Raw genomic sequence first — 17,030 nt, forward strand, 5'->3', positions numbered from 1 at the left:
CCAAAGCCCACACCGGCCATCTTTCCCCTGTCTAGATTCAAGTCTAACAAACCACCAGAGGTGGTGGTGGCGGGGAGAGGCGCTCGGCGGGAGCCCCCGGGTCCCACCCGCCACGACAGGAAGAGCGGGTCCCGGCGCCGCCGCGCGGGAGGGCCGGCGGGGGCGTGGCCGCCTGGGGCGTGGCCTCGCGGGCGGAGGGGCGTGGCCTCGTCGGGGGGGCGGTGTGAGGCCGGAGCGATGTCCGGTGGGGGGCGTGGCCTCGCGGCGGAGGGGCGTGGCCTCGGCGGGGAGGGCGTGTCCGGGGCGTGGCCTCGGCGGGAAGGGGCGTGCCCTCGGCGGGGAGGGGGCGTGCCCGGGGCGGGCCGGAGCGCCGGGCGAGCCGCGACCCCGGTGGCCGGCCGTGGGATTCCGGCGGCGCTGGGCCGCGGCGGGCCGGGCAGCCATGCCGCTGTCCCGGGGCGAGCCCCCGGCGCTGGACTGGCTCCTGGTGCCGGCCGACTCGGAGCCTCGGGTGCGGCGGCAGCGGCTCCAGGTGCAGCGCGTCTTCAGGGTGAAGTTGAAGGCTTTCCAGAGCCGCCCCGACGCCCCGAGCTTCTGGCTGCAGCTGGAGGGGCCCCGGGAGAACACGGGCCGGGCCAAGGTAAACGGCTCCTGCCCCGGCCCGACGCCTCGGGGCCGGCGGCCCCCGGGGGGCCCCGAAGTGGGCTCCCTGGTGGGGTGTGCAGGGAGGACGGGCGGGGCCGCCCGCCGCCCCCCCGGGTCCGCAGCCCGGGCCCCTCCCCTGCCCGCCTTCCCGCCGGGCCCGGAGGGAGCCTTCCCCGCGCGCGTCGCCCCTCCAGCCTCCCCCGGCCGGCCGGGCCCCAGGGCTCCCCCCCCCCCCCCCGAGCCGCGTGCAGGCCCGGCCGGCCCCGGGGCTCTGCGTGACACCCCTTTGTTCTCCACGGAGCCCGCAGGCCCGAGGCCTCCCCACGTCCTGAGTGGGGCCGGGCGCTGGGACCGCGGGCGGCCGGGGCCGGGCTTGGAGCCGCCTCCGAAGCCATGCTGGCACTTTGGGGGTGGGGAAGGGAGCGGGGGCCAGTCGGTGTGGGGTGGCGGGGGTGGGGGGAGGGTGTGGACCACACCCCAGGACCCCGGGCCGCCTGGAGGACCTGGGAGGGGACGGCGGGCCTGCATCGGGGGCCGGATGTGTGACCGGCCAAGTCACGTCGTTGGTCTTCTGTGCCGGCCCTGGCTTCTCTCCTTAGCTGCTGCTTTGCCCGGGCCTCGGGCTCTCCTTCTTCCCTCCAACCTCGCCTTCCCCAGACACACAGGAATCCAGACCAGTGCCATGGGGAAGAGAAGGCCCAGAACCCAGCCCGCAGCCCGGCGGCGCCCCTCCCTCCCCGACCCCTGGAGCTGCTGCGTCAGCAGTTGGCTGATTCCACAGGAGGTGCTGGGGCAGGCAGGGTCTTCAGTTCCTTAGAGGTGGTGGGGTGGGAAGAGGGGAGGGGAGGCGAGTCTACCAGACCAGATGTGCTACCGACTCCTGGGGTAAGAAGTTTCAGAAGGTGGAAGAGGGTCGGTTCAGAGGAAGAGTCCTAGCTGGGTGCCGGTGGCTCACACCTGTCATCCTAGCTACTCAGGAGGCCCAGATGTGGGAACCATGGCTCCCAAGCCATCCAGGGCAGGGACGTTCATGCGGCTTTTATCTCCCGCTAACCAACAACAAGTTAGAACAGGTGCCGTGGCGGCCTTGGGTGAAAACACTTAAGGACAATGCCCAGGTCCTGAGTTGAAGCCCCAGAACAGGCACCAAAACAGCTAGAAAGGAAAAAAAAAATAGGAAGAATCTCTTGGGTTCTGAGTCTTTTTGTTACTATGAAATACCACCACTCCGCTTTTTGTAGAGTAGCACACTGTGGTTTTTGTGTGTGTGGTGCTGGGGATTGAACACAGTGCCTTATGCATGCAAGGCAGTCTCCCTACTACTGAACCACATCTCTAGCTCCCTGCGTGTACTGAGTGCTCGCCGCTCGGCTAGTTCAGGCCTGGTGGTGCCGGCTCCCACTGCTGCCTCGTGAGGCTTTGCACTCCCATGCCCAAGCCCTGCTAAGGACACCCAGTGACTCACTTCCCTCTCCCACTGCCTTTACGGCACTGCTAGTGGCAGAGCAGAGGGCGAGTGGCTTGCTCGCACCTCTAATCCCAGCCACTCAGGAAGTTGAGATCTAAGGATCTTCTTTCTTTCTTTTCTGGTCGGTCGTAGGTCTCGAACTCTGGGCCTGGGCGCCGTCCCTGAGCTCTTCAGCTCAAGCCTACAGCGCTACCACTTGAGCTACAGGGCCACTTCCGGTTTCCTGGTGGCTCACTGGAGTCTCAGGGACTTTCCTGCCCTAGCTGGCTTTGAACCGGAGCTCCTCGGATCCCAGCCTCCTGAATAGCTAGGATTACAGGAGTGAGACACCGGTGCCCAGCAGGCTCTTATTTCCTAAGGAAATAAGAAAGTCTGGGTGACTTACTTCCAATTAACCAACAAAAAGCCAGAAGTGGAGATGTGGTTTAAGTGGTAGAGTACCAGCCTTGAGAGAGAAAAACAGCAACAACAAAACAACTGAGGGACAGCACCCAGGCTCTGAGATCAAGTTCCCGCTACTGGCAATTGACCGCCAGGAAACCAGAAATGGCGCTGTGGCTCAAATGATAGCACGCTAGCTTGAGCAAAAGGGCTCAGTGACAGTGTCCAGGCTCCAAGTTCAAACCTCATGGCCACCACCAACAACAAAAAGGAGGTGGTGACTCCCTGCCCTATCCTGTTGTGAGCACTCCCTGCGGATGCGTGCTCTAAGAATCCTTTCCCTCCTAAGTCGAGATCACCCCTTTTGTGTGGATCCTGTGAGGTAGGGTGGCGGGCACACACTACCGTTCTCTTCATCTTCCACTGAGATGGGACCTCGCGCCCTTTTGCTCGGTGCCCAGATGGTACTGAAATTTGACCTCTCTGGCTCTCAGTCTCCCTCAGAGCTGAGATGGCAGGCGTGCAACACTGTGTCCAGCTGTTGTTTGAGAAGGGCTCTTGCATGTGGCTCTGGGTTAAGCCTCAAATCACGATCCTCCCAATCTCAGCCCCCTAAAGAGGATAATGGGTATGAGTCCTGGGCTGCCAGCTAGATACAATAATCTTTTGATCAATTTTAGATGTCTTTTTTTTTTTTAATTTCCAATGGTCAGATTTAGCTTTCTTCCCAATGTAGCTATGTGTTAATTTTCTGCTAAATCTGTATTTAGTGATTGTCTAATTATGCCTATCCACATATTCACGTCCATGCACTGAAGTGTACTATGCTTTTATTTTTAATATTTTAGCTTTTATCTAGTTTTTGGGTACCTACTGCGAATCCTTAAGCCTCCCAGTAGCTTCTCAATACAATTTTTATGTAATAACATCAGTGTATTAGTTAGCCTTCCACCACTGTGATAAAATACCTGAGATGACCAACCGATAGACAAGAGAGGCTTATTTGGGCTCACAATTCCAGGGATTTCTATCCCTTGTTGCTGGACCCTGTGGCTTTGGGCCTGTGATTGCACAGTGCCTGGCGATGGGAACACGTGGCAGAGGAGACTGCTTACCTCATGGCTGATTAAAAAAAAAAAAACAAGCGAAGAGACGAAGAAGGGGATAGGCTTCCAATATCCCCTCTAGGGGATGTTCCAAGTGTCCTAAGTGTCACAAAGGCCCTCGACCTTCCCAACCGTGTCAAGCTGAGGACTGAGCCTTTCACACAGAAACTTTTGGGGAACATTTCACTAGTTGGTGTTCTGTATGTGTGTGTGTGTGTAGCTTGAATTTAGGGCCTGGGTACTGTCCCCGAGCTTCTTTGTCTCAGGGCTACTAGTGCTCTACCACTTGAGGTACAGCTCTACTTCTGGGGTTAATTCAAGTTAGAGTCTCAAGGACTGGCTTCGAACCCTGATCCTCAGATCTCAACCTCCCTAGAGGGCAGTATTACAGGTGTGAGCTACCAGCGCCTGGCTACATGTTTTGTGTTTGACATGGAGTGGGTAACTTTGCCGGGGATGGCCTTAGCAAGTAATCCTCTGCTTCACCTCCAAAGTAGCTGGCATCACAGACAGTGGGACACTCGGCTTGACAACCGTCTTTTCAGTGTCTAAAAGCCGTTTTGGCTGGGTGCCTGTGGCGTATGCCTGTAAGCCCAGCTGGCCAGGAGGCTGATATCTGAGGATCATGGTTCAAATCCAACCAGGATAGGAAAGTAGGAGACTCTTAGACCCAATTAACCACCAAAAAGCCGGAAGTGGAGCAGTGGCTCAAGTGATAGAGTGGTATCCTTGAGCAAAAAAAGAATTTTAAAAAATGGCTATGGGACAGCATTTAGGCCTGGAGTTCAAGCCCCAGTACTAGCACAAAAGAGAGTTAGTGTTCTTTATTATTTTAAAATTTATTTATTTATTTTGCTAGTCCTGGGCCTTGGACTCAGGGCCTGAGCACTGTCCCTGTCTTCTTTCTGCTCAAGGCTAGCACTCTGCCACTTGAGCCACAGCGCCACTTCTGGCCGTTTTCTATCTATGGGTTGCTGGGGAATCAAACCCAGGGCTTCATGTATGGGAGGCAAGCACTCTACCACCAGGCCATATTCCCAGCCCCTATTTTTAAATTTAGAAGCATCTTATTCACCTTTTGTGCGTTTCATATAGTTTATTACAGAGGAAAGTAATGATAATAAACTTTCCTTTAATGCCATTTCTGGGGCTTGTACTCAAGCCAGTGTTCTCTTGTGATTTTTTTTTTTCTTCGCGCTATGTTCTACCACTTAAGCCATCCCTCTACTTCCTGCTTTTTTGCTGGCTAACTGGAGATGAGTCTCTCTGATTTGTTTGTCTGGGTTGGCCTTGAGCCATGCTCTTCAGATCTCAGTCTCCTGAGTAGCTAAGAGTACAGGCCAGAGCCAGTGGCATCCAGCCATTTTGATTATTTTCAAAGCTATCTCAGCTTGTATTTAAAAAAAAAAAATTGAACAAGCCTAGCTGTCGTGGCTCAGGTCGGTAATCCTAGCTCCTCAGGGAAATGAGAGCGAAAGAACTGCAGTTCGAAGCCAGCCTGGTCAGGAAAGTCCAAGTGACTCAATCACTTAACAAGCTGGAGGTAACAAGGTGTGGTTCAAATGGTAGCAAGAGGCGGAGCAAGATCAGGAGGCCCCGAATCAAGCCCCAGCACCAGGACGCACACACACGCACCCCCCCCCCAAGCCGAGCACTGGATGGAATTATGCTAAGCTCTTTTTTGGGGGGGTCAGGGGAGAGACACACCCACCATGCTTTTCTTCCGCAGCGCGCCTCTTTACTTTGCACATGTTCTTTTGCACCTGGTCAGATTTGTCTTGCTGGTTCGTGGGACCAGGTGGGAGAGGTTGACTGGGTGCCCACCAGGTTCTGTGGTGATTCTGCCTGGTTGAAAATCAGAGGTTGACATCACGTTGTGTGTTGGAGCAGCGGTTGGAGGCGGGGTTAGGCCAGGTGTAGGAGTCGGAGAGCTTCAACAGGACAGGTGTCCTGGATACCTGAGCAGAGGTGCTGACTTGATCTTCATGGTGGTTGTGGGAAATCCAAAATGGAGCGTTTGTTTTCTAATGGAACCGTAGGGGAAAGCGGGAAGAGGGCTGATAGTCACCGATGCGGAGATGGGGAGGACGGGGGGGCCGAGGCAGGCGACGGGGGTGGGGGTTGGGGGATTAACCGGGAGAGCCCCTGCTTCTTGGGGCTCCGGGGCCTGTGCTGGTGCCGGAACTCAGCCAGACTGTGAAGGAACCCCACGCTTTTCTCCCGCGTGGCGTGATAGGCCCGAGGGCCACAGGTCTTCCTTCTGATTAGACATTGTGTATGGGGGGGTGGGGAGGGAGGGGGTGTTTGAAAGCCTGGGACAGTGGGCAGCAGTCCCTACGGTTACGGTACAGGTTGTCCTGGGGGAGTAAGTCAGAACCTGCCAGGACGACCTGCTGGTCACTGAGGAGGTGGCAGAGCTCTGCCTTCGAAGCCAGGTGGACGCGGACTGGGATTCTGGGGAAGGCACCCTCAAGCCACAGGGCAACAGAACGGCCCTTCCTCTAAGCCAGGCACAGTGTGGAGCCCTTCCTGTGCACCGCCCTGCTGAAGCTTCAAGTAGCCCATGACACAGAATCTGTCTTTCCGGATGGGGGATCGGGTGGCTCGGTGGGTGCATGAAGTAATAAGTGACTTGCCCCGGGTCAGTCTTTTTTTTTTCTTGGTTGGCGGTGGGGCTTGAACTCTGGGTCTGGGCGCTGACCCTGAGCTCTTCAGCTTGAGCCGCAGCTGGGAATCCCCTGGGAGGAGGCGGGGTGTGAGAATGGGGAGCAGGGAGAGAGCAGCTGGCCTGAGGGGCGGGGGGGGGGGGGGGGCTGGGTTTCCAGGTGAGGACTTCGGAGCAGCAGCTGCCGGCAGGCAGTGACGGCCGCTTTGCTCTGCTCTCTCTCTCCCTGTGGCGCCCAGGAGTATCTGCAGGGCCTGTGCAGCCCGGAGCTGTGGAAGGAGGTTCGCGGCCCCCCGACCCTGCGCTGCGCCTTCCTGGGGGCCCAGGGCCTCTTCCTGGACTGCCCGGAGCCCGGGCCCCCGGGCACCGAGTCCGCCGCCCCCGCCCAGGCGGCCCCGTGGCGCCGGGGTCCCCCTGCTTCCCTCCCGCCCCGGGGGGCTGGGAGGCGGAGGTGGCCCGGGCCTCCGGGGCGCTGGTGTGGATCCGTGGGGACCCGCCCCGGGGGGCCCTCCTGCAGCTGCCCCCAGCTGTCCTCGAGCTGCTGCTGCGCCTGGCCCGGGCGGCCTTGAGCCCAGAGGACGCCCTGGTGGCGCGGCCCGGCCCCGCCCGCCCGCCCCCCGGCCCCGCCCGCCCGCCCCCCGGCCCGGGGCTCCTCGTGTGCCTCCTCCCAGCGTCGGGGGGACCGTCTCCCCGGCCCTTCCTGGGGATCGCGGCCTTCCAGAACCCCGAGGGCCCGATGGACCTGGGAGCTCCCCGGTCTCCAGGCCCGGCCCGGAGCACACGGCAGGAGACGGCCAGCCAGCTGGTATGGTAAGTTCTGGAACACGTCGGATCCTGTCCTTGCTGCTCCGCCTCAGAAAGAACAGTGGTAGCTTGGGGTCTGAGCTGGCCTTTTCTTTCATTTTCTTTTTGGATTTCCTTATTTCTCTCCCTCCCCCTCCCTCTTTTTTTCCTGTTTTTGGTGACGGTACGGGCTGGGGTATGACTGCAGGCCAGGGCCCTGTCCCTTCGCGGTTCCCCTCCAAGTGGGTGCTCTGCTGCTTGAGCCACGGCTGGCTTTTGGGTGGCTTACTGGAAATGAGAGAGCTCGGTGGGTGTTCTGCCACTCGAGTCCACCCCCACGGGCTTTCCTGCCTGGGCTGGCTTTGAACCACGACCCTCAGATCTCAGCCTCCTTGAGGACTGCAGGCTAGGATTATAAGCATGACCCACCGGCACCTGCCCCCCCTCCCAGCTGTGCTGGTCCTGGGGTTTGAACTCGGGGCCTGGGGACACCCCTGAGCCCTTTTTCCTCCCGGCTAGTGCTCTGCTCCTTGCGCCGCTCCGCGTCCTCTTTTCAGCAGTTCACGGGCGGTGAGAGTCTGGTTTACGTCCCGCCCCGGCTCCTTCCCGTCCTAAACTCTCAGCCCCCTGAGCATCTGCGGGCTCCCTACCTTTCTAACCAACTCGGGCCTCCTTTAGGGTCGATTCCAGCAACCGGGGAGGGGCAGACAGCCCCGGAGAGGAAAGGCCAGCAGCAGCCGCCGGCCGCCGGGACTCCACGCGCCCAGCCCGGCGGAAGCAGGGGCAGAGGGCGGAGGGCACGCCCTCCTCCCGGAGCCGGTGCCCGCCCTGGACGGTGGGCGAGCTGCAGCCGCTCCCCCAGGCCTGCCTCGGTCTCCCCTGCTGGCAGGGGCTGGAGCTGTCAGAGCGCAGGGGTGCGCCCCTACGTCTGGAGCGGAAGGAGAAGGCGCTCGCTCCCCCGCCCGGCGCGGAAGGCCCAGCCCGCGGACCCGACGGGGAGCGAGGAGGAGAGGGGGCCCCATGGGCTCCGCCCCGCGGCGGGGCTCCCGACGGGCCTCCCCCGGCCCCGACGCCGTGCGAGGCCCCCCCAGGGCCTCCGGCCGCTCCCGTGGCACCCGCGGCCCCACCGGCAGGACCCCAAAGCACCAGTACCACCCCCCGACCGCCAGCAGCTCCCCAAACGCTCCCGGCTCCGGAGATGCCCCCCACAAGGACCTTCCCCGCCGCTTCTCACACACCCGAAGCCCAGACCGGACCCACCCCGCACGCAAGATCCGCAGCGCCCCCCGAAACACCGGCGGCTTCAGAAGCTTCCGGAGCTTCCCAAACGGCGGGGGCTCGGAAGTCCCCCCCAGGGGCGGGCCCGGCCGGGGGAGTGCAGCCTGCGTCCAGGGGGAGCGACTCCTCCCCGAGGGGCCGGGGGGCGGCCCGCAGGCGGGGGAGGCAGCTCCGGGGGGCTCGTGGGGGGGCTGCCAGGCCGTCGCCCCACGGGCCACGGGCCCACGGCGCGGTGACCAGCTTCCAGAGGTACCACGAGGCCCTGAGCACGCCGTTGGAGCTCAGCTTGTCCGGGGAGCCTGGGAACCCCAGGTTGCGGCGAGTTGTCATCGACGGCAGCAGCGTGGGCCTTGGTGTGAGTGGCCGCGGCCCCGGGCGGGGGATCGGGGGGCGGGGGGCTGGGGGGCCGGACGGGGCGCCTTGCAGGATGGGATCCCGGCATTGCGTAACCTCCACGGGGGGGGGGGGAGGGCGCTTCAAACAGGAGAGAGACGGGAGGGACGGGGCGCGTGCTGAGGGCCCACAGCGGCAGGGGGTGTGTGCGTGCGCGTGCGTGCGTGCGTGTGCGTGTGCGCTTAATCGGAGATGAGGGCCTCACCGCCTCTGCTGCCGCATCTGGCCTCAGACCTCAGCTTCCCGAGCGCCACGCCTGCCGGGCGCGTCCGCGTCTCTTTGGTCACGGCTAGAGCGCCGCGGCTGGGGTCGCTGTTTTGCCTCTGGCTCCTCGTGGGGTCCTCGGCTATGAAAGCCGCAGGGGCTTTTCCTGCGTGGGCCGGCTGCCGCCGGGCCCCTCCGGTCTCAGCCTCCTGAGGAGCGAGGCTCCCGGGCCGGCGCCTGGCAGCGGATGGAGGGACTTCTGACGGCGTCCTCGCCAGGGTGCAGAGGCAGGCTTCGAGGTGACAAGGTGGACCTTGGGTCCACACCTCACGATCTAACGGATCGGAGCTCCTCCGAAGCGCTGACCCGCCTCCGGCCCTTAGAGCCCGCCCGCCCAGCGCGGGGCTTGCCGCCGAGGGGCGTCGGCACGCGTCGGTGCCAAAACGCTTCCTCCGCCGCGCGTGCAAGCAGTTATCCCCGACCGGCGCGCCCTGAGCCGGCAGGAGATGGTCGGCGGCTTTCTCTCGGTTCTTGCTGTACGCTCTAAACGGAGTTAAGTGTAGAGGCTGCCTCCTTTCGCTCGTCTTTGATGTCCCGCGTGTATGCCTGCACACAGATTACACACTTGTGCGTGTGCGTGCACACGTCCTTCCTGAGGGAGGATGCCACTCCCCCCGCTCCCCCCCCTCACCCCCCCAGGCACGGCCTTCAGCACTTCTTCTCCTGCCGGGGCATTGCGATGGCGGTGCAGTATTTCTGGAACCGGGGACACCGGGAGATCACCGTCTTCGTGCCCACTTGGCAGCTGAGGAAGAACCGGAGAGTTCAGGGTGAGAGACTCCGGTGCCTGCCCAGCCAGCCCTTCCATCACGAAGCCTGTCTTCTCCCCTCCCCCTGCTCCTTCCCCTCCCCCCACCCCAGCACGGCCTTTCCTGATCGTCTCTCTCTTCTGACTCTCCCCACCAGAGAGCCACTTCCTGACGAAACTGCATGCACTCAAGATGCTCTCCATCACGCCCTCCCAGCTGGAGAACGGCAAGAAGATCTCCACCTACGACTGCAGGTACGCGGGCCCCAGCCGCCCCGGGCCGCTGGGTGGGGTGCCTAGGGGCCCCTGCCCTTCTTCCCTGGGGAAACGGGGGGGGGGGGGAGTTACCACCGAGAGGAGGAGGATGTGGCACAAGCGAGGAGAGAGTTCAAGGTCAGCTCTTTCCGGTAAGAAGGTCATCCTGAGTAGTAACTTCCCTGGCTTGCTTTCTCGTGGCCTGCGGGCCGTCCAGAATCATTGCTTCAAATGAGGGAGGAGGAACGAGTTTGACTGGAAATGTACTCACTACCTTACGTATGTAACCGTAACCCCCCCTCCACAAGAAGATTACATTTCAAACTAGAAAAGGAAAGAGCCCCTGCTTTGCTTCAGATGAGCCCTGTGCCTCGAGGGTCCTCAGCGGGGCCTCCCTCGGGTTCTTGGCTGCCGGTTTGGGGTGAGGTTGGTGTCTCGGGAACGTCTCCCGTCCTGCCTTCCCCTAGGCCCCGGCCCTGGGGGAGGTAGGGACCGGGCTGTGTGTGGACAGAGCTGTGGGCTGGTCTGGAACGTGGAGTTGGGCTGGCCTGGTCTGCCGGGGGCGTTCTGCAGTCCCGCAGCCAGGCCCTGGCCGGTAGAGACCTTGGCTTCCTGTAGCACCTGCCGCGCCAGCCAAGGAGTTGTGTCTTCTCCACCTACCCCAAGACCCGACATCTGCCCATCCAGCCTCAGAGCCTGGAAGGGGCCTCTCAGACTGACCCCTAGCCCGGGGTTTAAGGTCTTTAAGCCCCGCCTGGAGGGCGGGCGGCAAAGCGGCCTGCGGAAGGCCCCCTGCTGGGCGCGCGTGGAATGGCACAGTCGCCGGAGGCCTCCCGGCCGCCTCTCCTCCAGCCTGCTCCTCACGGCAAGGGGAGGTGGCCCTTGTGTCTCCACTTTGCGGGTGCCGGGAAAGCAGTGAATATGCATGTAGACGAGTAGGGGCTGGGCCTGTGTGCGTCGAGGGTGTGTGTTCATTTCTACGAGGAACAGTGGTTTTGTCTAACACACTTCACTGTGGAACTGCTAATCCACGCTCTTTTCCTCTCTCTCTCTCTCACTCTTCCTGTTTTGTGCCAATTCTGGGGCTTGACCTCAGCGCCCGCGTGCTGTCTCTGAGCTTTTCTCCCTCAGGGCTGGCGCTCCACGCTTGCGCCCAGCTCCACTCTGGCTTTGTGGTGGTCAATGGCAGGTAGGCGTCTTGTGGGCTTTCCTGCCCTCGGCCGGCTTCGAATCGCGGTCCTCAGATGGCCGCCTCTTTGAGTAGCTAGGGTTCCAGGGCGAGCCGCCTGCACCTGGCTCGCGGGCTTCCCCAGTCTCCGGAACACAAGGGGGGGACGCTCGCGGCGTGCTCAGCCGTCCCCGTCTCCACACAGGTTCATGGTGAAGCTGGCGGAAGAGACCGACGGCGTCATCGTCACCAACAAGCCGGTCCACACCCTGACGAATAACTCCCAGAAAGGGACCGCCGTCGCAGACCGGTGAGGTGTCCCCTTCGGCTGGACGGCAGGCGCCCCACAGAAGGAGGGGGGCCCGGAGCCGGGAGGTCGGGGGAAGGAGGTGTGAGGTCTGTGACGGCGCGGGGCAGCCGCGGGACCGGAGCCAACGAGGAGCTCATCCCTGCCGCGCCCCTTTCCCTCCTGGGTTCAGCCTGCTGCCCTTCACCTTTGCGGGGAACCTCTTCATGGTACCCGACGACCCTCTGGGCCGCGACGGCCCTACGCTGGATTGAGTTTCTAAAGAAGCCAAACAGGTAAGACGGACCTCCCTGCCTCCCGAGCTCCAGGGACGGCGGAGCAAAGCCTTCCGGGTCGTACTGACCAGCGTGTGCCTAAGGCTTGAGAAGGAACAGGGCCGCTGGGCCTTGTCACGTCCTTATACTTCTATCACGTACCGGCGCATCCTTCAGCCACTTACAGGATGCGCTAGACAGTCTGCTGACAGGCTTTAGTGCTATTACATATCCTTCTACGATTGGTGTTTGTGCTCAAGGTATTATTATTATTATTGTGTGCCAGTTCTGGGGCTTAACCTCAGGGCCTGGTACTCTCAGATTTTCCACTCAAGGCTGGTGTTCTACTCTCACTTGAGCTTCCGTTTTTTTGCTAGTTAATTCATGATAAGAGTCCCTCAAGTTTGTCTGCCCAGGCTGGCCTCCTACTGAGCTCCTCAGAGCTCAGCCTCCTGATTGGCTGGGATGACAGGCTTGAGCCGCCTGGGCCAGCTCGGGTTTTAAGGAGATGCGTCTCGAGTAGACATTGTCACGGTAGCCATCTCCGGGGACCCTGACGGCCGCTTTGCCAGGGCTGTCCGGAGTGGCGCACGGTAGCTCGCGGCTGTCCTCCGGCCTGCAGAGCGGGCGGGCTTCCCCTGGGGGGGCCCCGGGGGCGGGGGCGCCTCCCCCTGTGACTCGCTCGCGTCTGTAGGTTGGACATGGACATTGGCAACTTCCTGAAGGTGTGGAAGCGCCTTCCTCGCGCCCCGGCCCGCCTCTCGGAGCCGGGCGACGACCGTGACCGTGACGGCGACCGCGGGCCTGCGGAGGGTCCTCAGAGCGCGGGGGAAGCCGGGGAGGAGGAGGAGGAGGCGCAGCCCGGGGCCGGGACGCCGGAGGCGGCCGCCGAGGAGGAGGAGGAGGCCGGCCTCGATCCCTCCCCCGCGCCCCCGCTCGGCGCGGAGGGCCTGCTCCTCCCCGAGGACGTCCTCCGGTGCCTCAGCCTGCACGACCCTCCCGACCAGGCGCTGGACGTGGACCTCCTGCCGGGGGCCGCCGCCGCCCCGGACCCGGACGCCCCCTGGGACGGGGGCGCCCCCTGCCGGCAGATCCTGGCGCAGCTGGCCCGGATGACCGTGCCCCGGAGCGCCACCCGCGCTCTCCTTCTTCGTGGGGTTCATGGACTCGCACCGGAAGGCCATCCCCGACTACGAGGCGCGGGTGGGGCCGCTGCGCCGGCTGCTGGGGCGGGGCCGGGCTGGCGGTGGGGCCCGGAGCACGGCCGGGCCTTCCGGGGCCTGAAGCAGGCGCTGGTGTCGGCGCTGTGCCTGGCGGCGCCCGCCCCGCGGCTGCCCTTCCGCCTGGAGGTGCGCGTGGGCGGCGGGGCGCTGGCGGCCGCCCTGCGGCAGGAGCGCGCGGGGCGGCCGCGCCTCGTGGCCTACACCGCGAAGCCCCTGCGCCGGCCGGGGGGCGGCGGCGGGGGGCCCCCCGCGGGGGCGGGCGGCGCCTGCGCCGTGGCCTGGGCCCTCCGGCACTTCGCCCCCTGCCTCGGGGACGCCCCCGTGGTGCTGGAGCTCTCGCACGCCGCCGCCCCGCGCGGGGCTCCCCACGAGGGCGGGGCTCCCCACGGGGGCGGGGCTCCGCACGGGGGCGGGGCTCCGCACGAGGGCGGGGCTCCACACGGGGGCGGGGCTCCGTACGAGGGCGGGGCTCCCCACGGGGGCGGGGCTCCCCACGAGGGCGGGGCTCCCCATGGGGGCGGGGCTCCGCACGGGGGCGGGGCTCCGCACGAGGGCGGTGCTCCCCACGAGGGCGGGGCTCCCCACGAGGGCGGGGCTCCCCACGGGGGCGGGGCTCCCCACGAGGGCGGGGCTCCGCACGGGGGCGGGGCTCCCCACGGGGGCGGGCTCCGCACGACGGCGGCGCCCGCTGGTCCCTGCTGGTGCAGGGCCCGGCCGGCCGGGCCCCCGGGGTGGGCCGCGCCGCCCCCCGCGCCCTCCGCGCCCCCCGCGCCCCCCGCGCCCCCCGCGCCCCCCTTCTTCCGCGTCCTGCCCCCCTTCTCCGACCTGGCGCCCTTCGTCTGCGTCCACCTGTCGGGCCACTGCGCCTCCCGCGAGGACGGGCGGCGCGCGGGCTTCGGGCTCTACGTGCTGTCGCCCGGCGGCGCCCCCGCGTCGCTCGCCTTCTCCTGCGCCCCCGCCACCCCCACGCACGCCCACCTGGCGGCCGTGGCCTGCGCGCTCGAGCGCTTCGGCCGCGGCCCCGCGCCGCTCGTGCTCCTGCCCCACTGCGCCTGGCTCTTCGGCCTCCTGGGCGAGCTGCTGCCCCGCTGGGCGCGCGGGGGCTTCCTGTCCTCGGACGGGGCGCCGCTCCCCCACCCCGGCCTGCTGGCCTACGTGGGCGCGCTCGCCGCCAGCCTGCCGGCCGCGCCCTTCCTCTACCGCACCTCCTACCGGGGCTCCCTGTTCGCCGTGACGGCGGACGCCCTGGCGCGGCGCGGCGCCGAGGGGGGCGGGCCGCGCTGGGAGCCGCCCGCGCGGGCGCCGGTGCCCCCGGTGACGCCCCGCTGGGCGGGCCGGAAGCCCGACCTGCTGGCCCTGCAGCGCGGCGACGCCGCCCTGGCCGACGCCCTGGCCCGGCTGCGGGCCGGGGAGAGGGTGGCGGGCTCCTCCCCGCTGAGCGCCGCCTTCCCGCGGCTCCGCCTGCACCCCGCGCGCGGCCTGCTCCTGTTCCAGGGGGACCGGCGGCCCCCGGTGTGGGTGGTCCCCGCGCCGCTCCGCCGGGACCTCGTCTTCGCGGCGCACGCGGCGGCCGCCGGGGGCCACCGGGCGCCCCGGGAGACGTGGCGGCGGCTGCGGCGGCTGGGCTGGTGGCCCGGCGTGCGGGAGCAGGTGCGCGACTTCTGCCGCGCCTGCCTCTTCTGCCTCCCCGGCGAGGGGCCCGCGGCGCTGGAGCCCGCCTGGCCCCCGGGGTGCGCGGCGCCGTGGGCCGCGCTGCGGCTGGAGGTGGTGGGGCCGGTGGCGGGCAGCGAGGAGGGCTACAGGCACGCGCTGGTGGTGGCGGACCCGCACACGCGCTGGGTGGAGGCCTTCCCGCTGAAGCCCCGCACGCCCATGGCGGCCGCCCAGCTGCTCCTGCAGCACGTGTTCGCGCGCTGGGGGGTCCCCGGGAGGCTGGAGGCCGCCCAGGGCCCCCAGTTCGCCCGGCGCGTGCTGGTGAGCTGCGGCCTGGCCCTGGGGGCGCGGGGGGTGACCCCGGGCCGCGCCCTCCAGTTCGCCTGTCTGGCCGGCTCCGAGGCCTTCTGGGGGTTCAAGGGGGCGCTGCGGGACTTCATCGCGCTGCAGGGCCAGAAGTGGGCGGCCGCCCTGCCGCTGCTGCACCTGGCCTTCAGGGCCGCCACCCCGTGCCGCCTGCTCACGGGGGCCGAGCCGCCGCTCCCCGCGCCCCTGTGCTGGGAGATGAGCGGCGCCAACATGGAGGGGCTCAAGATGGACATCTTCCTGCTGCGCCTGCTCCGCGAGCTGCGGGAGCTGCACCCCGGGGGGGACCCGCCCTGCGCGCCAGACGCCCGGGAGGAGGCCTGGGAAGTGGGGGACCAGGTCCTCGTGCTGTCCCTCCCCAGGAACGGCAGCGGCGCCAGGTGGGTGGGCCCCTTCTACATCGCGGACCGGCTGAGCCTCACGCTCTACAGGCTGTGGGGCTTCCCGACCCCCGAGAAGCCGGGCTGCGTCTACCCCGGCAGCCTGATGAAGACCTTCGCCCCGAGCGGCGCGCCCCTGGCCCTCCAGGCCTTGGAGCAGTGAGCGCCAGCCCTGGGGCGCCCTCCGCCCCCCAAACTCCGCTCGCCGCCCCCGAGGTCCTCGCCGTGCCTTCCGTAGAGACGCTGCTTCGCCAAGCTCTGCCCGGTCGCCTGGACTTGGGGAGAGGTGTCCCCCACAGAAAGACCCCCGCTTGGGGCGGTGAGAACTCGCCAGAGGCTGTCCTGTGTGGGCGTCTCGCAACATTCCACGGGGGGGGGGGGGCGCAGGGTCCCCTCCGAAAGAGCCCAGGGCCCGAGGCTCTGCCTTCCAGTGTCCCCCCTCCCGCAGGGGTGCGGCACTCGGTGGGGGTGTGCGCTGCTCCCCCTGCCCCCCCCCCCAGTCTTACTGGCTGTCTTAATCACGAAGCCATGTGGTTCTGGGCCTCACGAATGAAACGAGTCCTCCCCCCAAACACAAGCGTGCACATTGGGGGAGCCCTGGCCTTCGGGGTCATCCCTGACACAAACCAGCTGGCCCCTCGCTGCCCGGCCAGTGTGCTGAGGACAGACCCGACCTTCCCAGACGCCCAGGAAGGGCTTCAGTCCCCCTCAAGACGCTCAGGACCGGGGGGGGGGGGTAACGGCTACCCCCTGCCCCCCCACTTATCAGCATGGGAGAGGGGGAGGGGTATCTACCTCATCTGACACCAGCCCATAGGAACACCCGGCCCTTGCCGGTGTTGCCAACCCCTCAGGAACCGCGCCGCCGACGCCCAGGAGGGCGTCTCTGTTTGAAAGCTGCTTTCGGGGGACCCAGGTCCCCCCCCCCCGCCGTTCTGTTCCGAGGGGGACGGGCGTCTGGAGTCCGGGGCCCAGTGCCCAGCCGGGGCGAGGCTGCTTTATCTCCCAACCCCGTCCGCCCCTCCTCGCGACCTGGCCTCCCACCCCGGCCGTTAGCTGCTTTCCACGCTGTACCCCCTTTTTAAGGGATTTTTTTTTTGTCATTTTGTCAATATATGGGTTGAACTAGAGTTGTGCAGCTTGTTTTTGTAACCTAGCGTCCATCAGTGGGGAGGCGGGTGGGGCCGTTGTGGGGCGCTGTTCCGCCTCGGTTCAGATGCCCGAGCTTTTCGGGGAGCACCGTTTCCCCCCCTCCCCCCAGGGAGCGCTGTTTCTTGGCCTTCACTGAGTTCCTGGGGTCAAACGGAGAGGTGGTGGAGGCTGCCCCTCCTCCCCGGCGGGAAGCTGCCCGGCGGGGACCCCGGAGCGGGAGACGGGGGGACCCTGCGCCCTAATGGTGGCCAGTGAGGAGCTGCTGGAAAAATACAGGCAGGGTGAGGGGCAGGCGGGCGGCAGAGCACCCGCCTTGAGCGAGAGGCCACGGGTGCGAGGCGGCGCGCTCCAGCGCTGGCACAGGAAAGGCGGTGCGTGGACGAGCGCGGGTGGGTAGAGCGGGCGGATGCAAAGCGAGGGGCCGCGGGGGCGTGGGGATGAGGAGAGGGCAGCGAGCCCGCTCAGCGGATGGCAGGCTTCGCGTGTGAGGGCAGCCCGGGCGCGGCGACCGCGTCTCCTCCTGCCTGGCTGGGGGGGGGGG

At 65.7% G+C, this 17,030-nt stretch overlaps 1 protein-coding gene across 1 annotated transcript; it reads left to right on the forward strand.

Annotated features, from left to right (window-relative positions):
- The first annotated feature begins 421 nt into the window (after positions 1-421).
- Positions 422-15,500, forward strand: LOC125345043 (protein NYNRIN-like). The gene is given in 17 exon segments (XM_048337295.1): positions 422-640; positions 6,505-6,700; positions 6,703-6,864; positions 6,937-7,075; positions 7,727-8,122; positions 8,182-8,558; positions 8,612-8,681; positions 9,623-9,753; positions 9,890-9,986; positions 11,360-11,464; positions 11,634-11,712; positions 11,714-11,736; positions 12,410-12,851; positions 12,853-12,946; positions 12,949-13,320; positions 13,599-13,711; positions 13,713-15,500. Coding segments are annotated over 17 exon segments (4,782 nt in total). The 5' UTR covers positions 422-442.
- Positions 15,501-17,030: the final 1,530 nt, after the last annotated feature.

The sequence above is a fragment of the Perognathus longimembris genome, unplaced genomic scaffold (assembly GCF_023159225.1).
Source record: "Perognathus longimembris pacificus isolate PPM17 unplaced genomic scaffold, ASM2315922v1 HiC_scaffold_5241, whole genome shotgun sequence".
Classification (NCBI taxonomy): Eukaryota; Metazoa; Chordata; class Mammalia; order Rodentia; family Heteromyidae; genus Perognathus; species Perognathus longimembris.